The sequence below is a fragment of the Protobothrops mucrosquamatus genome, unplaced genomic scaffold, assembly GCF_001527695.2.
Source record: "Protobothrops mucrosquamatus isolate PMUCROS unplaced genomic scaffold, P.Mucros_1.0 scaffold1182, whole genome shotgun sequence".
Taxonomy (NCBI): Eukaryota; Metazoa; Chordata; class Lepidosauria; order Squamata; family Viperidae; genus Protobothrops; species Protobothrops mucrosquamatus.
In genome coordinates this window covers 136,226-155,376 of record NW_015387395.1, presented here as the reverse complement: position 1 = coordinate 155,376, position 19,151 = coordinate 136,226, and the positions used below count along the sequence as shown (strand labels likewise).

General features: G+C 37.2%; 1 protein-coding gene across 1 annotated transcript in view; it reads left to right on the top strand.

The window, feature by feature from the left end:
* DLGAP2 (DLG associated protein 2) overlaps positions 1-19,151 on the top strand; it is a 90,123-nt gene that overhangs the window by 58,942 nt on the left and 12,030 nt on the right. Inside the window, exons 5-7 of the mRNA XM_015820784.1 lie at positions 7,263-7,612; positions 14,263-14,348; positions 15,775-16,190. Of these exons, the coding sequence (XP_015676270.1) occupies positions 7,263-7,612; positions 14,263-14,348; positions 15,775-16,190 (852 nt within the window). The remainder of the gene's footprint in view (positions 1-7,262; positions 7,613-14,262; positions 14,349-15,774; positions 16,191-19,151) is intronic.

Genomic DNA, 19,151 nt, shown 5'->3' with positions numbered 1-19,151 from the left:
TTTACTTTTTCAATTAGCCGGTGATTTATTGGCAAGGAACAGCATTTCAGAGATATCGTAAGGCCCTGTTCACTCAACAAATTGCATCTCATCTTTCAAATTAAATTATCAATTACCATATAGCTCGTTGAATTCCACATATTCTTCCTATCCCACCCCAAGTTCTGCTTAGCATGTGAGGCAAAATTATTTCTAAGTACCGTAGTAATTAGTCATGTACAAATTCCTTTTGGGTCAATTCAGAATCTTCTTGACTAAAATTAGCTGGGTTAGTGCCACTCCAAGCCCAATTTGCCATTTGAAACATATCCTGCTCCTTTCCCAAAAGCTGTCAAGAGAAGCTTGGGCATTTAATGGCTGCTAAACTGGGTAACCTGGGCTGGCTTCTCCTTTTCTAACGTGCTTAATCAAACCTCTCCCTCTGATAGGTTTGCAGAAAGAGCACTCCATGGGCTCTAAGGTACTTAGGAACATCCCTTTTGTTATTCACCCCGCACACGCACGCACACCACCACCACCACCTTGCCAAGACAAAATGCTGAAAATGTGCCTGTTTGGGGGTAGTTGGTGTGGGGGAGGTAGCATGATTCTAAGGGGCAAAATGAATGTCTAATGCTTTGCAAAGTTTTCAGATGCCATCTTGCCACCACACCCAAAATAGATTGTTAGAAGATATGGTGGAATCTCTAGCTAGACTGGAGGGAGGTGTTAAGAGGAGACCTTGCACTAGAGCAGTGTTTCTCAACCTTGACAATTTTAAGGCATGTGGACTCCAACTCCCAGAATTCCACAGCCAGCATTGCTGGCTGTGGAATTCTGGGAGTTGAAGTCCACACGCCTTAAAATTGTCAAGGTTGAGAAACACTGCACTAGAGAAAACAGCAGAGGCCTGACCTCCTCTAGAATCCTTGAGACTTCATCTGACTGTACCCAAAGGCATATAGTCAGTCTGACAAGATTCTTGTAATGTAGGTGACCAACAATAAAGCTTCTGTTTGAGACTGTTCACAACTGATTCTGGTTCCTTGTGCCTGACAAAATTCTGGTTCAATATGAGGCAGGTTTTCCAAAGAACACAAGACAATTTCTTGAAGCAGAGGTGAAGTTTATTGAACAGAAAAATAGTCAGTTCATGATCAAAGGTGGCCACGAATTGAAAATAAAAGCTGGTTTCTTTTATAGAGAGATCTGTCTTTTGTCCCTAGAAACAGAGCAAATTTAGCAAGGGGTTACCAGAAAGCACTTCAGATCCACTGGAGAGGAAATGTGGCTTCCTGCCCTGTGGGGTTTTGCAGTTGTCATCTTTTCTAAGTTAAGGTGGTGACCTCGAGGTGATGGGCTTGAGTGGGAAAGCCTATTGTGAGTGTGAGGAATGTTCATATCTGGTGGAAGTTCTCCTAGTTTTTAACTGAGTTGTCAGTGTTTGCCAGTTTTTTTATCTAAGACACATTTAGTGAGTTTCAGCCTAAATGTCAGAATCAATGGGAAGGCTTAAGGTCTGTGGGTTCACTAGCAGGTCAGGCCAAACAGGGCTGGTGGGTGGCATGTTGGGCCGAAGGGTGGCTAATGACAAGATCAACTCTGCTCTTGGTCTTGCCCATATTTCAACTACATTCTTTATCGTATTGCACAAAGCCTGTTGCAGCTCTCAAGCCTTTAAAGGATACAGATTCTTTTCTAAGGCATTGCCTCTTGTGTTGCAAGAATGTATGTTGTAAATTGAAAACTAGTTGTTAACTAGGAACAATGGACCACAGGCTCTGTGGGAAATTGGTTGAGGAACAAGGCTCTTGTCCCATCACCATTTGCTGAAAGCTCAACTGTAGAAATGCTGCAGACCACATGGAATGGCAAGCCCAGTTCCCACAAGTTGCAGCCAAGCTGGACAAATGCTAGGAAGAAGGAAAAACATATGTTATGGTTCTTCTACTCTTTTCATTCTTTTAATAAAAATCAGATTGTGAAAGTCAATGGCTGCAGCATTTTTATTTAAAAATTGAAATGTCTCAGTGGAACATGAGAACAGGACAACTAATTTTTTTTTAAAATAGGGCCATTATTTAATTAGAAAATGAAATATTTATAGCTGAAACTGTCATACTTCCTTTATATTGTCCATCACAGGGCTGTAACGTTTTGAAGGCAAGGCACGAGTGCATCTTTGATGAATGAGATTTGTCACACAGAAAATGCAATATGTTTTCATGTCTTTCCAGCAATGGAAAATAAGTGAAATTCAAGTGAAATTTTATCTCTGTCAGACTAGATATTTTCCACTTAGACTAGTGTTATATTGATTCATACGTAGCTCATATTTTCAAACGAGATAGAATTTATGGAGGGATCCTGCACTGTGTGCCTTTGACACTTTCATGAATGTGACCTTCAGATGACTAACATTCCAATTAACAGTGTTGTCCCAGAGCTTTCCCATCTCATTCATATATTGTTTGATATATTCAATGTACTATAATTCATAGTTTAAAGAAGAATATATGTAGAAAACCTGGAACAAGTAGTCTAATTCTTTCCACACTGGCTTAACCAAACAGAAATTAAACACAGGGAAGATGTTTATGCTGTATGCTATACAAATACAACAGCAGCCTTGTATGTCTATCAGATTTTGTGGTCTCATAACATTGTGTGCGAGAGCTAAAAGGACTCCTGCAAATTATTCTTAGTGTAAGAATACAAACACACTATTTTCACTTTCAGAATTATCACTACTGTAATACAAACATTATTTGGTAAGTATGTTATTCTCTGTCTTCTGCCTTCAACCTAATCCTGCAAAGTTGGATGAAGAGGCATTACACCACTGACACCTAGGTGTTCTAACTCACATTATCTCCAGCAAGCAGGGTCAAGGCTATGTGGTCTGTCTATGATGGGACCTGTAGTACAATGCTAGAGAGCACTGGACTGGAAATGGCTACTTCTAAAGCTGTTCATCCCCATCAAACATATTAGATGTCAGCTACTTCTGTTTAGGATCTACCAGATATTCTTTAATATCAAATTATCTAGCTTCTATTTCAGCTGTCCTACCCTTCCTGTAGTAGCAAGTTCCAGTGTAGCAAGAAGATTGTTGTTAACATAGTGGACACTCTCAAGAACCACTGTAAGTATTTTATTTCTTATCTTACACAACTGTAGCACAATAGATCACATGAATTCATCTAAGATGAACCCGTGTTGAACTCAATGTGATTATGCAATATAATTTTTTTTAACTGAACATTTGGTAGCTTACTTAACCAAATTTTGTATCTTAAGCTAACTTAAAATTGGCAAGCCTTTGTCTTCACCCTTTGATACACATTGTATTAAAACAATTGTATCTAGGTAAATAATTGTGCTTTTTGTTCCTTCCTAGAATTTGAACAAAGGAGCCGGGATATTCAAGATAGCAACAGAAAAGGCTACAGCATTGTTCCTACAAAGAAAATTTATACATATAAAAAGTGCACTGTTTAAAAACTGAATAAAACTGAACCCTGTGGTTGTTTAAAGTAGATGCTTATGCTTCAGACTGTTTTTATTTAATGAAAGAAAAACAGTTATTTTGTGGATAGACCATGTTGGTTGAGTGACCAAGAAGTAGACTGGGACCTGTTTGAAAGTCTCCAGGCAATATGCAAAGGTTTCAAATTCCTATTGATCTCTCCATACCTTCAGTGTCGTAGCTGAAATATAATAAAGCGGTTAACAAGGAATTGTATGAATGAAGTGTGCTTTTCTTTTGATTCTGATACTTTCAGTTATGGTTCTCAAAAAGCAGCAGTGGAATAAAATGAAGCCACAGAATTTTTGAAATTATACAATATGTATTATCTTTACTCAAGTGAAAATAAATAGGCACTTAATCCAGATTGGGTCCTCCATGCAGTGAGAGGGGGACTCTTTTCTTCTCCCAATATTTGCCTGTTAAAATAATAATTGGTATCAATGGAGATGAAAAAAGCCACACATTCTAATTGTGTTGAGTAAATCAAAGAAGAGATAGAAACTGTAATATATGGCAATAATTACACATATAATACTTAAAGCAACAATAATCATACAAATATTAAAACAATGCAAAGTGCTGAATCCAAAAGTTGTAGCATCACACCTTTTTTGAAATGGGAGGGGACAAGAACCAAGCAAAATTCTAAAATAATTGCACAATTTAGGGTGTCAGGAAGAATCCCTTTATATGGGGACCAAGTAATGGGCTTCTGCAAGTGGGAATTCAAAAAAAAGACCTTCTACAGAAATTTACATCTGTGTAAGATCATAATGAGAACAACAGTCCGTCTGATAATCTTAAAGGTTAAAATTGGAAATTGGACATAAAAAGTAGCCCGTTCCAATCTTTTATTCAAGTGTAATGTGATCAGTGTAGTATATTGGTTGGACCATCACAAGAAAAACAGAAACTTCTAGCTCCAAGTTCAGCACCTTGCTTGTTGAAAAAGCCTGATTTCTGCCACTCTTAAAGTACCATTCACAAAATCTGCTCTAATTAAGAAGAGGTCAGAAATTTGCTCCAACTATATAGAACTGGTTAATTCAGCAAACTGCTTAATGGCTACATTCACCTGTTGTTAATATAACTATAGATAAGTCTGTCTTGTAAGCACAGTCACTCTCTTGCAATAACAATAGATATGTATTTTTAGTAAATCATTTAAGTAATCAAAGGCAATGTAATTCCTCACCTTTGAAAGGAAATTAGATGGGTTATCATTATATTGTTTTCCAGATGGAGCACCATTGTAGCTTCTTCTTTGGTTCCCTTTCCTTCTCCCAAGAGTTTTCTTTGGTGAGAAAGAGCAGCTTCAAGGAAATTTTTAATAAATCATATAGAGATCTTTATTGAAATCAGTAGTCTGCTATGTTTTCATCCTGGATTATCTTGTAATACTATAAACTAGGTAAAGGCTCATTCAGATAGAGTTCAACTCCTGAAGACTTCATGGGCAGAGCCATTCTCTAGACAGCCATTAACAGCAGGGATTCCCAACTTCTGTTCCATGGACTGGCACCGGTGCACGGCATGCTAGAAACTGGTCTGTGCAAACAAGTGAGGCTCCATTTATGGGATGCAGGCAACACACAAACCCATACCCCTTCTGGTCTGCGGAAAAACCTCTCTCCACGGAACCAGTCCCTAGTGCCCAAAAGCTGGGGGGGCTGATTAACAATGTCTGAAATAATTTCATATCACTCACCTCCCTGTATCCATTTTGCTTCTAATTTTGTTCAGGTACAATTCCATTTGCTGCAGGTAAAATGGGAACATGCTGGTTTTGTCTGCCCTATCAATAGAAGACCTTTTCATGAAGTGGCATTTACAGCTTATTTTTTCCCCCTCGATATTAGAATAACTGACTTAAGAAACTATGTATTTGACTACTGTAGGGGTCAATTCTCCGTTCCATTTAATGAGAAAAAATATATATATTAGCACCACTTTACCCTGTAACTTTCTATTTTCTAGAGGGAGTCCTCAACTTATGAACATCCATTTAGTGACTGTTTGGCACTGAAAAAAGTGACTTGTGACCAGTCCTTATACTTAACAACTATCATAGCATCCCTGCAGTCACATGATCAAAATTGGGGCTTTTGGCAACCAGCATGTATTTACAATGGTGGCAATGTTCTGGGGTCATATGATTTCCCTTTGTGATCTTCCCAGCCGGCTTCCAACAAGCAAAACCAATGGAGGAAGTTGGATTCACTTAACAACCATGTGACTCACTTAATAACAGTGGTGATTTGGTTAACATAAAATCATAAAATCAGTTGTGACTCACTTAACGATCACCTCACTTAGCAATGGTCATAAGTTGAAGACTATCTGCATTATAATAAATTTCAGTTTATTTGCTAAGATATTTAAATTTAATAACTGGAACAGTAGAGTTGTATGATGAGCCAGAACACACAATTATGGTTGATTGGTTGGAGAATACTGGCTCCTTCCTGAGGCAATCTGCATTGTGAATGGTTGCTGCAGGTGTGGAGAGGGAGTTTCCCTTTTTTCCCGCCTTTTTCTTGTGTGCCTGTGCACTTTGTGATTTACCTCATAATGCTCCTGTTGGCCCAACTATCTTGCTTGCTGTGAATATAGATGTAAAATATATTTATTTATATAAAACTACAAGTTCGTGTCAGCGACTCTTGACTTCATTGGGACACCTGCTGCGCAATTCCCTGACATTATTTCTCCTCAATAAAGCTACAGTCAAAAGTCTTGTTCTAAGTTATTGATTAGGTCATATAGTATTGTAACTTGGGTGGAAGGAAAGGGCAACAGGCCAGTTCTGAACAAAGACAACAGCAATAGATACGCATTGTTAGGTTTTAAGATGGTAGCATTTGATCAACCCTATTTGGGAAGTCCAAAAATCCCAGAAGAGGTCAACTGCCAATCACCTCCATATTCATGTGAGAGAGCTACATGTCTTTGTAGTTAATAGAAATTCCTAGAAAGTGCAAATTGCTCCCTGAGGAAAAAAAAAATCCTGCCGCTTTGCAGCTCTGCATAACTAGCCTTCAGCACATCCATCAGCTTGTTGGTAGCGAATCCTTGCAAACACTGCGAGTGGAAGAAGTTAGTAGAGCTGAGGGAGAAAGTTGACTTTAACTTCCTTTTTTCTCTCAACCTCCAATGCTTCTTCTCAGAGCCCTTACAAAAAGAGAAATGTTACTGGAGCTGTACAAGATGTGACTGTAATCATGATGTGATCACCTACAATCTTTTACAGCCTTTTTATTCAGCGTATTCTCTTTATCATCACCTAAATACCTGCTGTAACTGAAAAAGACACAGGACCTGTTGTTCAGTTATTGCTTGCTACAATATCATTCACAACGTGTTTTAGGCCCTGCAGAATCTTAGCAGCCTTTTCATGCAGCTCAAACTCCAAGGAGTCTCCCTCCTTAAGTGTGTGGATTCAGACCCTTTTTACTGATCCTCCCTTCCCCACCCAAGCCTCTGCATGGGGGGGGACTCCTTTAACTTGTTAATGGCTGAGGATGCTCCCTGCCATTGTTAGTTAGTGTTTGAAATGCAATGAATGTGTTGCTATAGCAACCTGTTCTTTTTACGAGGGAGAATTTATGCTGATTCTGAGGAGACCCATGGATGCATATATTAAAGAAGGGCCTCCAGTTTTTAAGTAACAAAGTCAGGTTTGCCGCCTTTGTTTCCTTGTAATACTTTTTACTAACCCTGTTTTCTCTCCTTTTCTGCATTTCTTTCCCAGCTGTAACTTACACAAGTTACAAAAAGACCCCGCCACCTGTACCCCCGCGAACCACCTCAAAGCCACTCATTTCGGTTACAGCACAGAGCAGCACAGAATCCACCCAGGATGCCTATCAGGATAGCCGGACTCAGGGGATTTCCCCGTGGCCTCAGGATGGCCTCAGGATGTACAATTCCACTGACAGTTTGGATAGCAACAAGGCTATGAATCTGGCCATGGAAACGGCAGCTGCACAACGCCACATGTCGGACAGTCAAATCAGCTCCGTAAGAACCAGCGACAAGGCCATCCTCGTGACAAAGGCTGAGGAGTTCCTGAAGAGTCGGCGCTCCTCTATTGGGATCCAGGTAGCCTGTCCTTAACACCTGTTCTGGGATAAGCTGCTCACCTGAGCTCAATAAAGAATGTCAAATGAGTCATTCAGCCCAGAAGCCCCTAATAACTTGAAAAACAATCCCTGTGTGCAGCGATTATCATGAATTACAATTCATATCCTGGCTACATGACCATGCAGGGCACAGTTGAGCCAGTGTGCAGTGCCCGGAAATAAAATGAATGAATATATCTCTGAGCCAGTTATCTGCCAATTCTAATGCTGCAGATGAAAATTATCCTGCTCAGCCACAAGTGAACACAGCATGTTCATCTTTCCCTCTTTCCCTGGAGAGATCATGAAATTATGGCTGTGCAACTGTCAAACTGCAGTCAGATATTCCTCTTCTACTTTGTGCTACCCTGCTTTTCCTTCATGGCTGTGTTTTAATTACCTAGCAATGGAGACTAATATAGAAGAGTGAGTTTGAAGCTATAAGAAAACAATCTTATAAAGAAAATAGCACTAGTAACACTTTTTTCCTTTGGTGTTTGGGAAGAAAGGAATAGATTTTGAAAGCAAATGGATTTGAATCTGCAAAATGTGATGCTATAGCCCCTGCATGAAGATTTTAATTCAATATTGATTTATTTATTCATTCATTCATTCATATCCCACCTTTATTATTTTATGGAGATAATTTCTTTGAAAATATCCCTCCGTTAAGAATGTCAACTTTGACATTTTGAATTGTTATGGTGGTATTTATTTGTGTGTGTGTGTGTGTGTGTGCATGTGTGAATTTACATTAATCATTTCCCTTCTTAAAAATTGTAATGATACCGTTCTATGATAAAACAGTAACACATAATGTTGCATGGCTTAGAATGACTTAGCATAATGTAGTACAATTTCCACTGCTGATAATGCCACTAGTGTAACAAGAAGAAATATTTCTAAGCACATACTACAACAGAAAGTATCAATAAAAATTAAAGCATGCCTATAGGTCTGACCCGCAATACAACTTTTACAAATCTTGAGGTTCCACAGAACCTGCTTATACCTCTATTTTAGAAATACACAGGTATTTCTAAAATCATCTTTACATTTGGTGATAAGAAATAGAAAGAATTCCTGGTAATAAGCAAGCACCATAGAAGTGATGCTTCATTGGTCAGAATAATCAGTTTTAAACTAGCTATAAAGTTCACTGCTTCAATTAGCCCATTTATTGGAGCAGCATTGTTTATTTTTTTATTTTAATAAAAATCAAAATATCTAAGCAGATAGGTTAACTGATATCTGTTAATTCATGCAACCAAGGGGTTTCCATGGATGTGGGAGTCCCAAAATACAAGGTAGTGGGCAGGTTTACATGATTTGAAGCCTTGCCACTTTTCTAGATATGTGTCATGCATGCATTGCACATCCAAGGGGGTGGGGCTTTGATCTCACCTACCATCTTAACTTTTCTGACACCTCACCCCATTGACACTCCTGATGATGCTTCACAATAATAGCTGGATTGATCCATAAATGTTTGTTGCACAAGCCATAAAAGCATGGGTTCCCATAGTGCTAAACTCTAATGAGTAGGTTCATACATCATAATAAACTAACCACATGAGCCTAGAATGGCTGCTTGGTTTGGATTGCTTTAGTTGGATTGGTTTATATGGCTGTCAGGTTTCCTTTCTCTGATGCTGAAAAGCTCATAGAAGGACCAACAATTAATTTAGATTTCATTTACATCTTATCTAAGGGTTGAGGATTCTCTGAAGCAGGAAAAGGTAACCTTGGATATTGTGTAGGCATCCTCCCTAATTAGGTTGTGTTACTATTGCATTTTTCACCTTTCCTTTCATGGCAATATGGCAGCAGGGTGAGTGTTGAAGTTGGATGCTGGTTCCAAGGTTGTGATCTTAGGTGTCTTGGACATGATAGATCCTGTCAAAAGAAAAAGAAAGAAAGAAAGAAAGAAAGAAAGAAAGAAAGAAAGAAAGAAAGAAAGAAAGAAAGAAAGGTGTAATTACTGTTCCCTTTAAATAAAAATGATTTAAAAGTGATCTTCCAAAAGCATTTCTGCAGCTATGTGCAATTCTACTCAAGGAGCTATGCCTATGAAATGCTATGGGGCTTGGATAAAAATTCATCTATCTCCTGTCCAATGACTTTGCTACAGTCGAATGGAAAGGATGCAGTTTAAATTCAATCACATTTAAGTATCTAAAACATTTCCTTTATCTAAGTCATTTCAACTTTTTTATATTACTCATATCATGAAAGAGAACAAAAAAGGGAAAAAGCATACTATATTATTTAGGGAATTCATCCCTCTTAGAATGATACATATATTCCAAAACTTTTCTATTTCTTTAACCATATTCAAACAAATGTTTCTTTTTAAAATATTCTCTCTGGTAAGTCCCATCATCTATTTTCTTGGTTTCCACTTTAGTCTTTTCCCTTTGCCCAGTATCTTTCTTAATCTATGTATTTTGCTGAATCAAAAAGTTTATCCATATGTTCGTAAATGTTGCTGTAGATATAAAAAGTAAATCAGGTGAAGTGTCTTTGTATGGGGCTTCTGCCTTTCCATGTTTGTTGAAAATATTTTTCTTTCTCTCCGCTTCTCTTGTCATTTCCTTTCTCTCTGATGTTCCTGACATCTCTACAGCCCATTTTATCTTGTCCTCAGATTTATTTTGTAGTCTTAAGGGATAAATTGTTTTTCCAATTCTTGTGAATTTTTTTCCACTAGGATTAAATCATGTTTCCTTGTTTTGTTAAGTTCCATCTTTAAGTCTTTATTCTCAATTCTATATCCATTTATCTGTTTTATCTGCTCCTTCTCTGTTGTTTTCTGGGAATTTTGTTGTTGTAGAGTTAACTTAGAAATAGATTGATTTATATTTTCAAAGTTATCTTGTGTTTTAAAGCCATTGTTGTTTGAATTAGTTGCAGTATACTATATATTTCCTCCTGTGAAGTATTTATGTTTTCTTGATATGTTCTTTCTACATGTCTCTGATCCATGATGGCCAAGAATTTGAGTTTTTCTCTTCCTTTCTTTTCTCTGTAAATAGCTTTAGAGTCCCAATTAAATAGATATTTGTAATCCAAATAGTTCAAAACATTTTTTTTTCTGAAATTTATAATTCTCTCTTTGTCTACAGCCCAGGTTATTGTCTTTTTTGTCACAGCTGTTCTTTGTTGTTAAAACTTTGAATGTCACAAACACAGATTAGCTATTCCCAAATTTTGTCATAGCCTTCATCCACCATTAGGTGTCAGCAACTATTTGTTTTTCAATTTCCAAAATAAAGAATTATCTTTAAAATGAGAGTCTTAACCATTCAAACAATTTTAGATTTATCCAGATTTAAGTTTTAAATTTCAGGTTTTATATTTATTTCATTTCCATATATTTTGATCCTCCGTAAAAAGATTAATTCGCCGCTTTCGTTAGTATAAGGGTGGGGCGGAAATCCCCCTCCTTCCCTTTTGGAGGTATTTTGCTTCTTGGGGATCTTTTCCAGGAAATTAAATGTAGAATAGAAAAGAGAAGATCGAATTCCTCACCCAGTTTCAAGCATGCTGTTCACAGTTGTGCTGGTTAGTGCTTTTGGACTTCAGTTGCTAGTAGCTTGGGCTGGTTGATGTAATATGGCCAGCCTTTCTCCTGTCGGGTTAGAAGGCTTTCCCCAAGTCGCCGCTGTTCCAGAATCGCTGGAGCACCCTTCTTTCTTTGTCGCCTCTCCGGGGTGGCTTAGACCCACTTAGGGTCCCCAGGCAGGGAGAAATTAGCTGCGGGAGTGCAGAGAATCCACAAGCCTGCGACCAGTCACTACCGCGCAAAACCGGATTAAAAGAAATGTTTTCAATAAGAGTTAAAGGATTAAATGGAATGTTTAAAGATTAAACATTTTTAAGTATGGTTAAAAAGAATAAGAAATTTAGGAAATAAATATATATTAGCTTAGGAGGGATATATATTTTAAGTAGTATGTTATTTTTTATGTTTCTTTACTCTTGCTCTCCTTTCTTTTTTTTCATTGTTTTATTTATTCCTTAAGAAATGTAAAAGTGTGAGATGGTTCATATGGAAAAATAGAGTTAAATTTTTAAATGTAATTAATTTTTGAGAAAATCTTAACCAGTAAGAATACCTAGAATTTGGTGGGAGAAACCAATTAAAATAAGGACTGTAACAGGATCTATGATAAGGCAACCAGAATGATTGGATAGAAAAGAAATATTATATTCATGTGATTATTATTTTTAGCAATATTGGGAAAAAATATATATTTAATTCTTATCTATCAAAACAATAAGAATTATATTAACTCAATGTTTGCAAAAGAGGATGTTTTTGGGAAAAGAGGAAATCAACTAAAACCATTATGTGGATTATGGATTATAGAAATCAATTGTTAATGATTGTTTTACAAATGTGACCCAGACAACACGCTGTTCACCAATTAAGTGATTTATGTTTTTTTTAAAAAAATCAATAAAATATATTACAAAAAAAAGGAAAGGATGCAGTTTGCATAAATGTAAAATGTTCAGGTCAGCTATTCCCTATAGGCTTATGCAGTAATTAAACACAGGGATGTAACAATTCACACTGCAGTATACTGCAGTGAGTTTTTTCTTGCTCTCTTAAGGATGTGCATGCAGCTTTAGTAAATGATAATGAAAGACTTAGAAGATCGTCCGCTAGTTTAGGTTTCTAAGTACCACTTTCCTATTGAATCTATTCAATCAGAAAATGTGAAGGGCTTTTTTTCATCCATTATGTGTAGTGTTTGTGACTGGATCCAAAGCTGTGATAATATCATATTCTTTGATTCATCTATTTTCTGTACAATTAATCATAACATTCTCATTCCATCATGCAAATGCTTCTTTTCCTTATTCCTTTTAATGCCCTTTACAAGAACAGTATCTGTCTATCAGTAGTGGGATTCAAATATGTGAACAACTGGTTCTCTGTGTGGATGCCGCTTCCGGAAGTCTGTTTTGAGCCTGGGCAACAAAAAATTAGCTACCAGTTCTCCCGAACTGGTGCGAACTGGCTGAATCCCACCACTGCTATCTATTCACTGATTTGGAATTGTGTAGGTACAGAATCCTATCATATATTTGCCTAGCAATTTACACAGACACACAACAAATCTCTATAGCAACAAGACATTTGGTGTTCATTCTCTATTCTTTGCTTTCAAGTGCAGTAAATGACAAACATTATTTGTCAAAGGTAGTCTCCTTTAAAAAAAATTAAGCTGAGTAAGGTAAAGATTTCCTGCAGCCATTTCTTCAGCAGATCCCACTGAGACTATAGAGCTCATAAAACTGGAAGCACAAAAGCAGCCAAATTTTTTTGTTTACAAATAAATAATTTCTGTGGTCACTGGCAAACCCATGATAGTTGTGCAATCTGTGGAAGAAAAGACAGGATGATTATGGCTGCAAAAAATACAAGTAGCAGGATCTTGTTTACAATATACAAATCATGTGTTCCATAAACCTTTTTTTGTTTCCCAGTCAAACCTGCATTTAGAACATCTGAGAAAATTTATTTCCATATTGACTTGATTAAAGACACAGCAGGCACGGTTATTAGATGGCTATGCACTAATTTTGCAGTACATCTCTATTTTCATTCACTGCGGGATTGTTTATTTAAGAAGTTATTTGATTTGTAAAGCAGTTTTATATCATTTATAAAACAGCAGTAATATGAAGAAATGCAGCTTAATGTAAAGCAATAAGCCAGTGTGATATTCTTCATTTTAGCCTTTTTTACATCAGCAGGTAAAAATCAACTACTATCTTTTAACAGGAATTATCTATAGAGCAGACCTTTTCTAAAATATTAAATTTTTGTTGGATTAACCAAGTAGTTGTACGGTTTTCAAACCAATGGCTTAGCTATGTCATCATCAGTATTTAGAGTCAAAATATTATTTCAGTTTTAAATATTTCCCCTGACCAGAAGTATCTGGAGCACTATAATTCAGATTATCTTCCACTCATCAAATATTCATTTCAGTTTAATGTTGCATTTTGTTTAAAACCCACTTCATACTTAGCACATGGCAGCCAGATTCTGTTACTGTTTTTCACAATGAGCATGTAAAATATAAAGAGGGCCAGACATTTTGGATCATGTGGGGAAAAGATACATGCATTCTGAAATCCTTGGGATTTATTACTTATTGGGTTTCTCTTTCCTTATCCTTTGTGTGTTTATTACAGAAATCATTGCTATGGATGTTAGCCAAACGCTTTAGTTTGTTTGCAGTTATGGTCTCTGACCAAAATATTTCATGAAATGCCAAATGTATCCTGTTTATAGTGTTTGTATAGTAATTTGCTTTGTGCAAGCTGCAAAAATGTTCTCAGAGGCCTCATCTCTGTTCTGCCACAAATGCTCAGGTTGTTGCTCTTCCCCATACAAAACATAAATGACTAAACACTAACGTTGCTAATTCTTCTGCACTGCCATGCCTCTCCTGGAAAGGAGAAGGAAAAGGGATGGGCCAGCCATTAGATTTTTTTTCATCAGCATATCCGTACAGGCTGGCCTTTTCCAGCAGTCATAATCATTGTGGATGGAGATAATCTGCAGATGTCATGTTCACTTCAAAACAGTTTGCCTTTGTCTTGAACTAGGTGGAAGCAGCAACTGATTCAGATACCGACAGCAGAGGCATACGGGAGTATCATTCGGTTGGAGTGCAAGTGGAAGATGATAAACGGTAGGTTGAGCAATTTCTGTATATGTTTTTGTCTGCTTGATGTATAGATGTCAGACTCAAAACCAAGAATGGCACATGGCATGGCACACACGTGGACACATGACAAAGAGTTCTACAGGTGTTTATTCAAACCCCTCCCCCAAACAGTTCCTCAAAAAACACCCCTGTTGCCCAGATCTGGATTTCAAGTTCAGCCCAGCGAGAATCACTGGGTAACCAAGTGCAATGGGTATACACAAAGTCCAGGAAAGCAGTCTAGGAGTCAAACAGGCTAGGATACATAACACGAGCACACAAGGTACAGAATTGGGCAGGTTGCTCTAGCAACACTCAGGGCAGGGTTAAATAGGCAATGCCTTCATGAGAGGCGAGGTAGACTTCCTAGCTGACTGGCATTGTGCCTGTCTCCTCTCCGCTCTATATGTTCTTGGATCAGGAGGAGGTGTGGACTCCACCTCCTCTTCATTGCTAAGGGATGGCAACTGCTCCCGGTCTCATCAACCTGCTGCAGCTATGGCTCACCTCCCTCAGCCACAGCCTGTCACTGGTCCGATAGATCCAGCTGAGGCTGCTCCATCAGGCTAGCATTCTCTGAGCCCCAATCCTGACCAATACGTAGCTCCACACTTTCCTCTGCAGGCTCAAACTCACCCTCCTCCTCTGAACTCACATCTGGAGAGGGGTCCGGGAGCAGATCATATTGAGGACTCATCTACAATATACTCTAGGAACTATTCAGAAGAGGCTGTCCTCACCCTTTTTCTCTCACACATAGTATCTGGGCTGAGTTGCCTCTTACTCCTCTGAAATTCACCCTCTCCCTTCTGGGAATCCACCTCCTCACTATATTACATTCCATAAGATCAGAATTTCTCAGCCTTGGCAACTTGAAGATCTGTGGATTTCAACTTCATGCTGGGAATTCTGGGAATTGAAGTCCACATATCTTCAAGTTGTTAAAGTTGAGAAACACAGGTACAGATATAGTCATGTACTCACATATATCTATTGTTGTTTCCAAATAACGATGACAATCTTTTCTCAAATCCCATCATCTGCACCCTCTGTTTTAAACTTCATGGTTTCTAACTCATTTATTTGTGTTTAGTTTAGTGATAATGTGTCACTGTAGCATTTACAAGATACTTCTAGTTTCTACTGTGAGAATAAATCAACATTTGCTTTCCAAATGAAGTTTGAGTAATATTGATTTGTATTTTGCTTTGGGTCATTAATAACCATTTATCCTATAAAGACTGCAGTCCATTCATGTTGTGCCTTTCAATCTTTATATTTATTGTTATTAATATTTCTAAAGCTTTTTTTAAAACCCTGAAAATAGCAGAATGTAGATGGTGCCTTCTTTTTTATAAACTAAACATTGTCAATATATGGATCAGTGTGTTGTTTTTCCATTTTACTCCAGCCATGGACGATTTAAGCGCTCAAACAGTGTAACGGCAGCTGTTCAAGCCGATTTAGAACTTGAAGGCTTTCCTGGACACATAACAATGGAGGACAAGGGACTTCAGTTTGGTGGCTCTTTCCAGCGACATTCAGAGCCAAGTACTCCTACTCAGTATGGTGCAGTAAGAACTGTACGGACACAAGGCCTGTTTAGTTATAGAGAAGATTATAGGACCCAGGTTGACACCTCCAATCTCCCACCACCTGAACCTTGGTTGGAACCATCCATTGAGACTGTTGAAACAGGACGAATGTCTCCATGTCGCCGGGATGGGTCATGGTTTATGAAGCTGCTACACACTGAGACAAAAAGGATGGAAGGATGGTGCAAAGAGATGGAGAGAGAAGCAGAAGAAAATGATCTTTCTGAAGAAAGTAAGAACATATCTAATTCTTTCTGTGCTTATTTTTATCTTATAATTTTAATCTATTCACCTGTACTGTGACTGTCATCACTTTGCATTTTGGAATTGAACAAAATAGAGAATTTCTGATGGACCATGCACCCTGCCATTGCACCGCAATTTCCCCAAAGTATTTCCTTTTCTTGTAAAAGCTGAAACTTCTACATATCTATACAGAATCTCATGAATATGTTTCCTTGTAAGTACTGACTTCCAGATATGAAAGAGAATTCAGATGGGATTCCAAACATAAAACACAATACACTACACTTTTAGAGAGAGGAAGAATTAGATTAGTTAGCATTTGACTCTTGCCTTCATTATATATTACTAGCTTTAAAGAAAAATCGATCAAATTAATGCCAGAAGCCCAATAGAAATATATATTGTTTCTAAGTTTGACACATTTTATGGATTCTATTATTCCTACATTCTTATTAAACGCTTACTGGCTTTTCTTACGCTGGTTAATAGTAATTCTGAATAAAATTGTTGTTCACCAATCACAGTTTTGCCATCTGGATAAGTTACTCATGAGCTGGTCAACTCATATTGCATGATTAGTGCAATCTGCCCTCGGAAGACCACCTAGAAGTTATGTTTGGTTCAGAAAGCAGCTGTGCAAGCAGTAGCAGATGCCTCTTGGGGTGCCCATGTGTCACCACTGCTACACCAGCTGCATTGGCTGCCAGTCAGCTTCAGAGTGGAATTCAAGGTGTTGGTTATTTCCTATAAAGCTCTGTTTGTCATATGACCTGGATATCTGAGAGACTGCATTTGAGTTTCCAATCATTTCTGCCCACCCACTACATTCTGGCAGAGTGGGTGTGGTCCAGATCCCCAGTATAAAACACCATCTTGCGGGACTGAGGAAGTGAATCTTCCACCCACCGGAACAGCATCCCCCCCCCAAAAAAAATAAGAATGGCAACCTCTTTCCTGGAGTTCCTGAAAGCTTCAAAAACCTGTCTTTGGCCCCAGGCTCGAGGTTGATTTTTATTATTTGTTCAATGGTCCATGTTTGGTTTGGTTTCATTTAATTTTGCAGTGTATATGACTATTTTAATCTGGACTGTCCATCTGATATGATGTGTTTATTTGATTTGATATTTTTTCTAGTTTTGTACACCGCCCAGAGTCCATTAGAGATGGGCAGATAATACATTCAAATAGATAAATATAAATAGTATAGTATGACATCAGTAAAATATGACCAAAGCATGTTATGTAAATCATACTTAGAAATAGTATCAATAGTAGGTACTTGATTGATTGATTGATTGATTGATGATTGATTGATTGAATGAATGATATATTTCCAGTTCTGAACAGTACATACATTCTTAGAAATTGGAAAAACTGTTTTAGAAACTGGCATTTTATCAGTTATATTAGAGAAGTAAGCATACTATAGTCTATCTTGGTTATCATATATTATTTTCTATAGGTAAGGGCTTGTCTGTCTTTCATTCAGTTATCAATAGCAGTCCAAACTCCTGTCAATAGAAACAAACATTTAATAGGAAGATTGTGGAAGGAAATGTTTCAATTTACCCCACGCTAAGAGTAACACATTTTCTAATAGGTACAAGTTACAAGGGAGATATATTGTGTTTTGTGCTAAGACAAGTTGACTTTGGGAAGCTACAATATAAATTGTCCTCCACTCTTTCCATGTAAAACATAAACAGGCAGCAGGTCAGAAAGAGTTGTAGAATTTTTGCTCTACTGAATACAAAAATAAACACATCTTGCTCTACATTAAAAACAATTGGTTGGATCCAGAGAAACTTCATCAATCAATCAGTCAAATGAAGGGATGGTTTTTCAACAGAAGTCCTTCAATGCTAGCCATTAGTTAGCTAGCAAACTTAGTCGAATTCTATATCAGATAAAATAGATTGTATACTTCCATTTTAAACCAAGATAGGCATTTTCAAAGCTAAACATTTATTGAACTCTTTTTAATGTTGCACAAATAGAAATTATTTAAATGATGCTTTATTTCCTGAAAAGACTGAATTGCTTCAAACATGTTTTTAGCATAAACAAACAGTAATATATATTTCTCTTTTTAGTTCTAACATGAAATCAATTGGATTATTAACATTCCAAATTCTTTGAAGGCAAATAAAAACAACCCAAAAATATTTTAAAAGAGCTATATAAATCTCCATAAACCTGCTCATCTTAATCTACTTAAAGTACAAGTTTCATTTTATTCCAATATTCAATATTCAAAAAAATATTATAATAATTCTGCAATGCAAAAAAAGAAAATCTTGTCATGAGTAGTTACAGTACTTCAGTTCAGTAAAGCATGCAGGAAATAACCAGCTAAGATAGGAATTATTTTCCTTTTTTGCAATGCTATCCCATGTATAAGTATTATTGAATACTGAACACTATATGTTCAGTCGCACTCATTACCAACTGTAACCTAAATATAATGTACATATAAAAATATGCTTAAGAAAAAAAGGCTTCTTACAGAAATGGTGATCACTTCAGCAAGGAAAGACATTGGTGCAGTGTATCAATCCATGTAAGCTTGTTAAATCTTCCAGGTCAACACTCTCTTCCATGCTTTTTCATCACACATAATCAGGTATTTGTAGCAGGATATGGTAATAACATTATGTGAAATAACAAAGAGTTTGGTGGCATCTTAAAGGCTAGCCAACAAATTTATCTGCTATGACAGATGTTGGAATTTGTCACAACTTGAAAAGCATGTCGATCAACAGATGAATAAGATGAATGCACCTTCAGGAGCAGAAATTATGACCTTCCGGCAGCTCAAGACAGATACCATTATGTGGTGAAATTGGGTGCTTAGTAGATTTTATAGGAAAATTTGTGTATCTGAAATGTCAGTGCTTGTGTGTCTATTTATTTAGTCTAAGTAGATCTTCTTTGAGAAATAACTGGA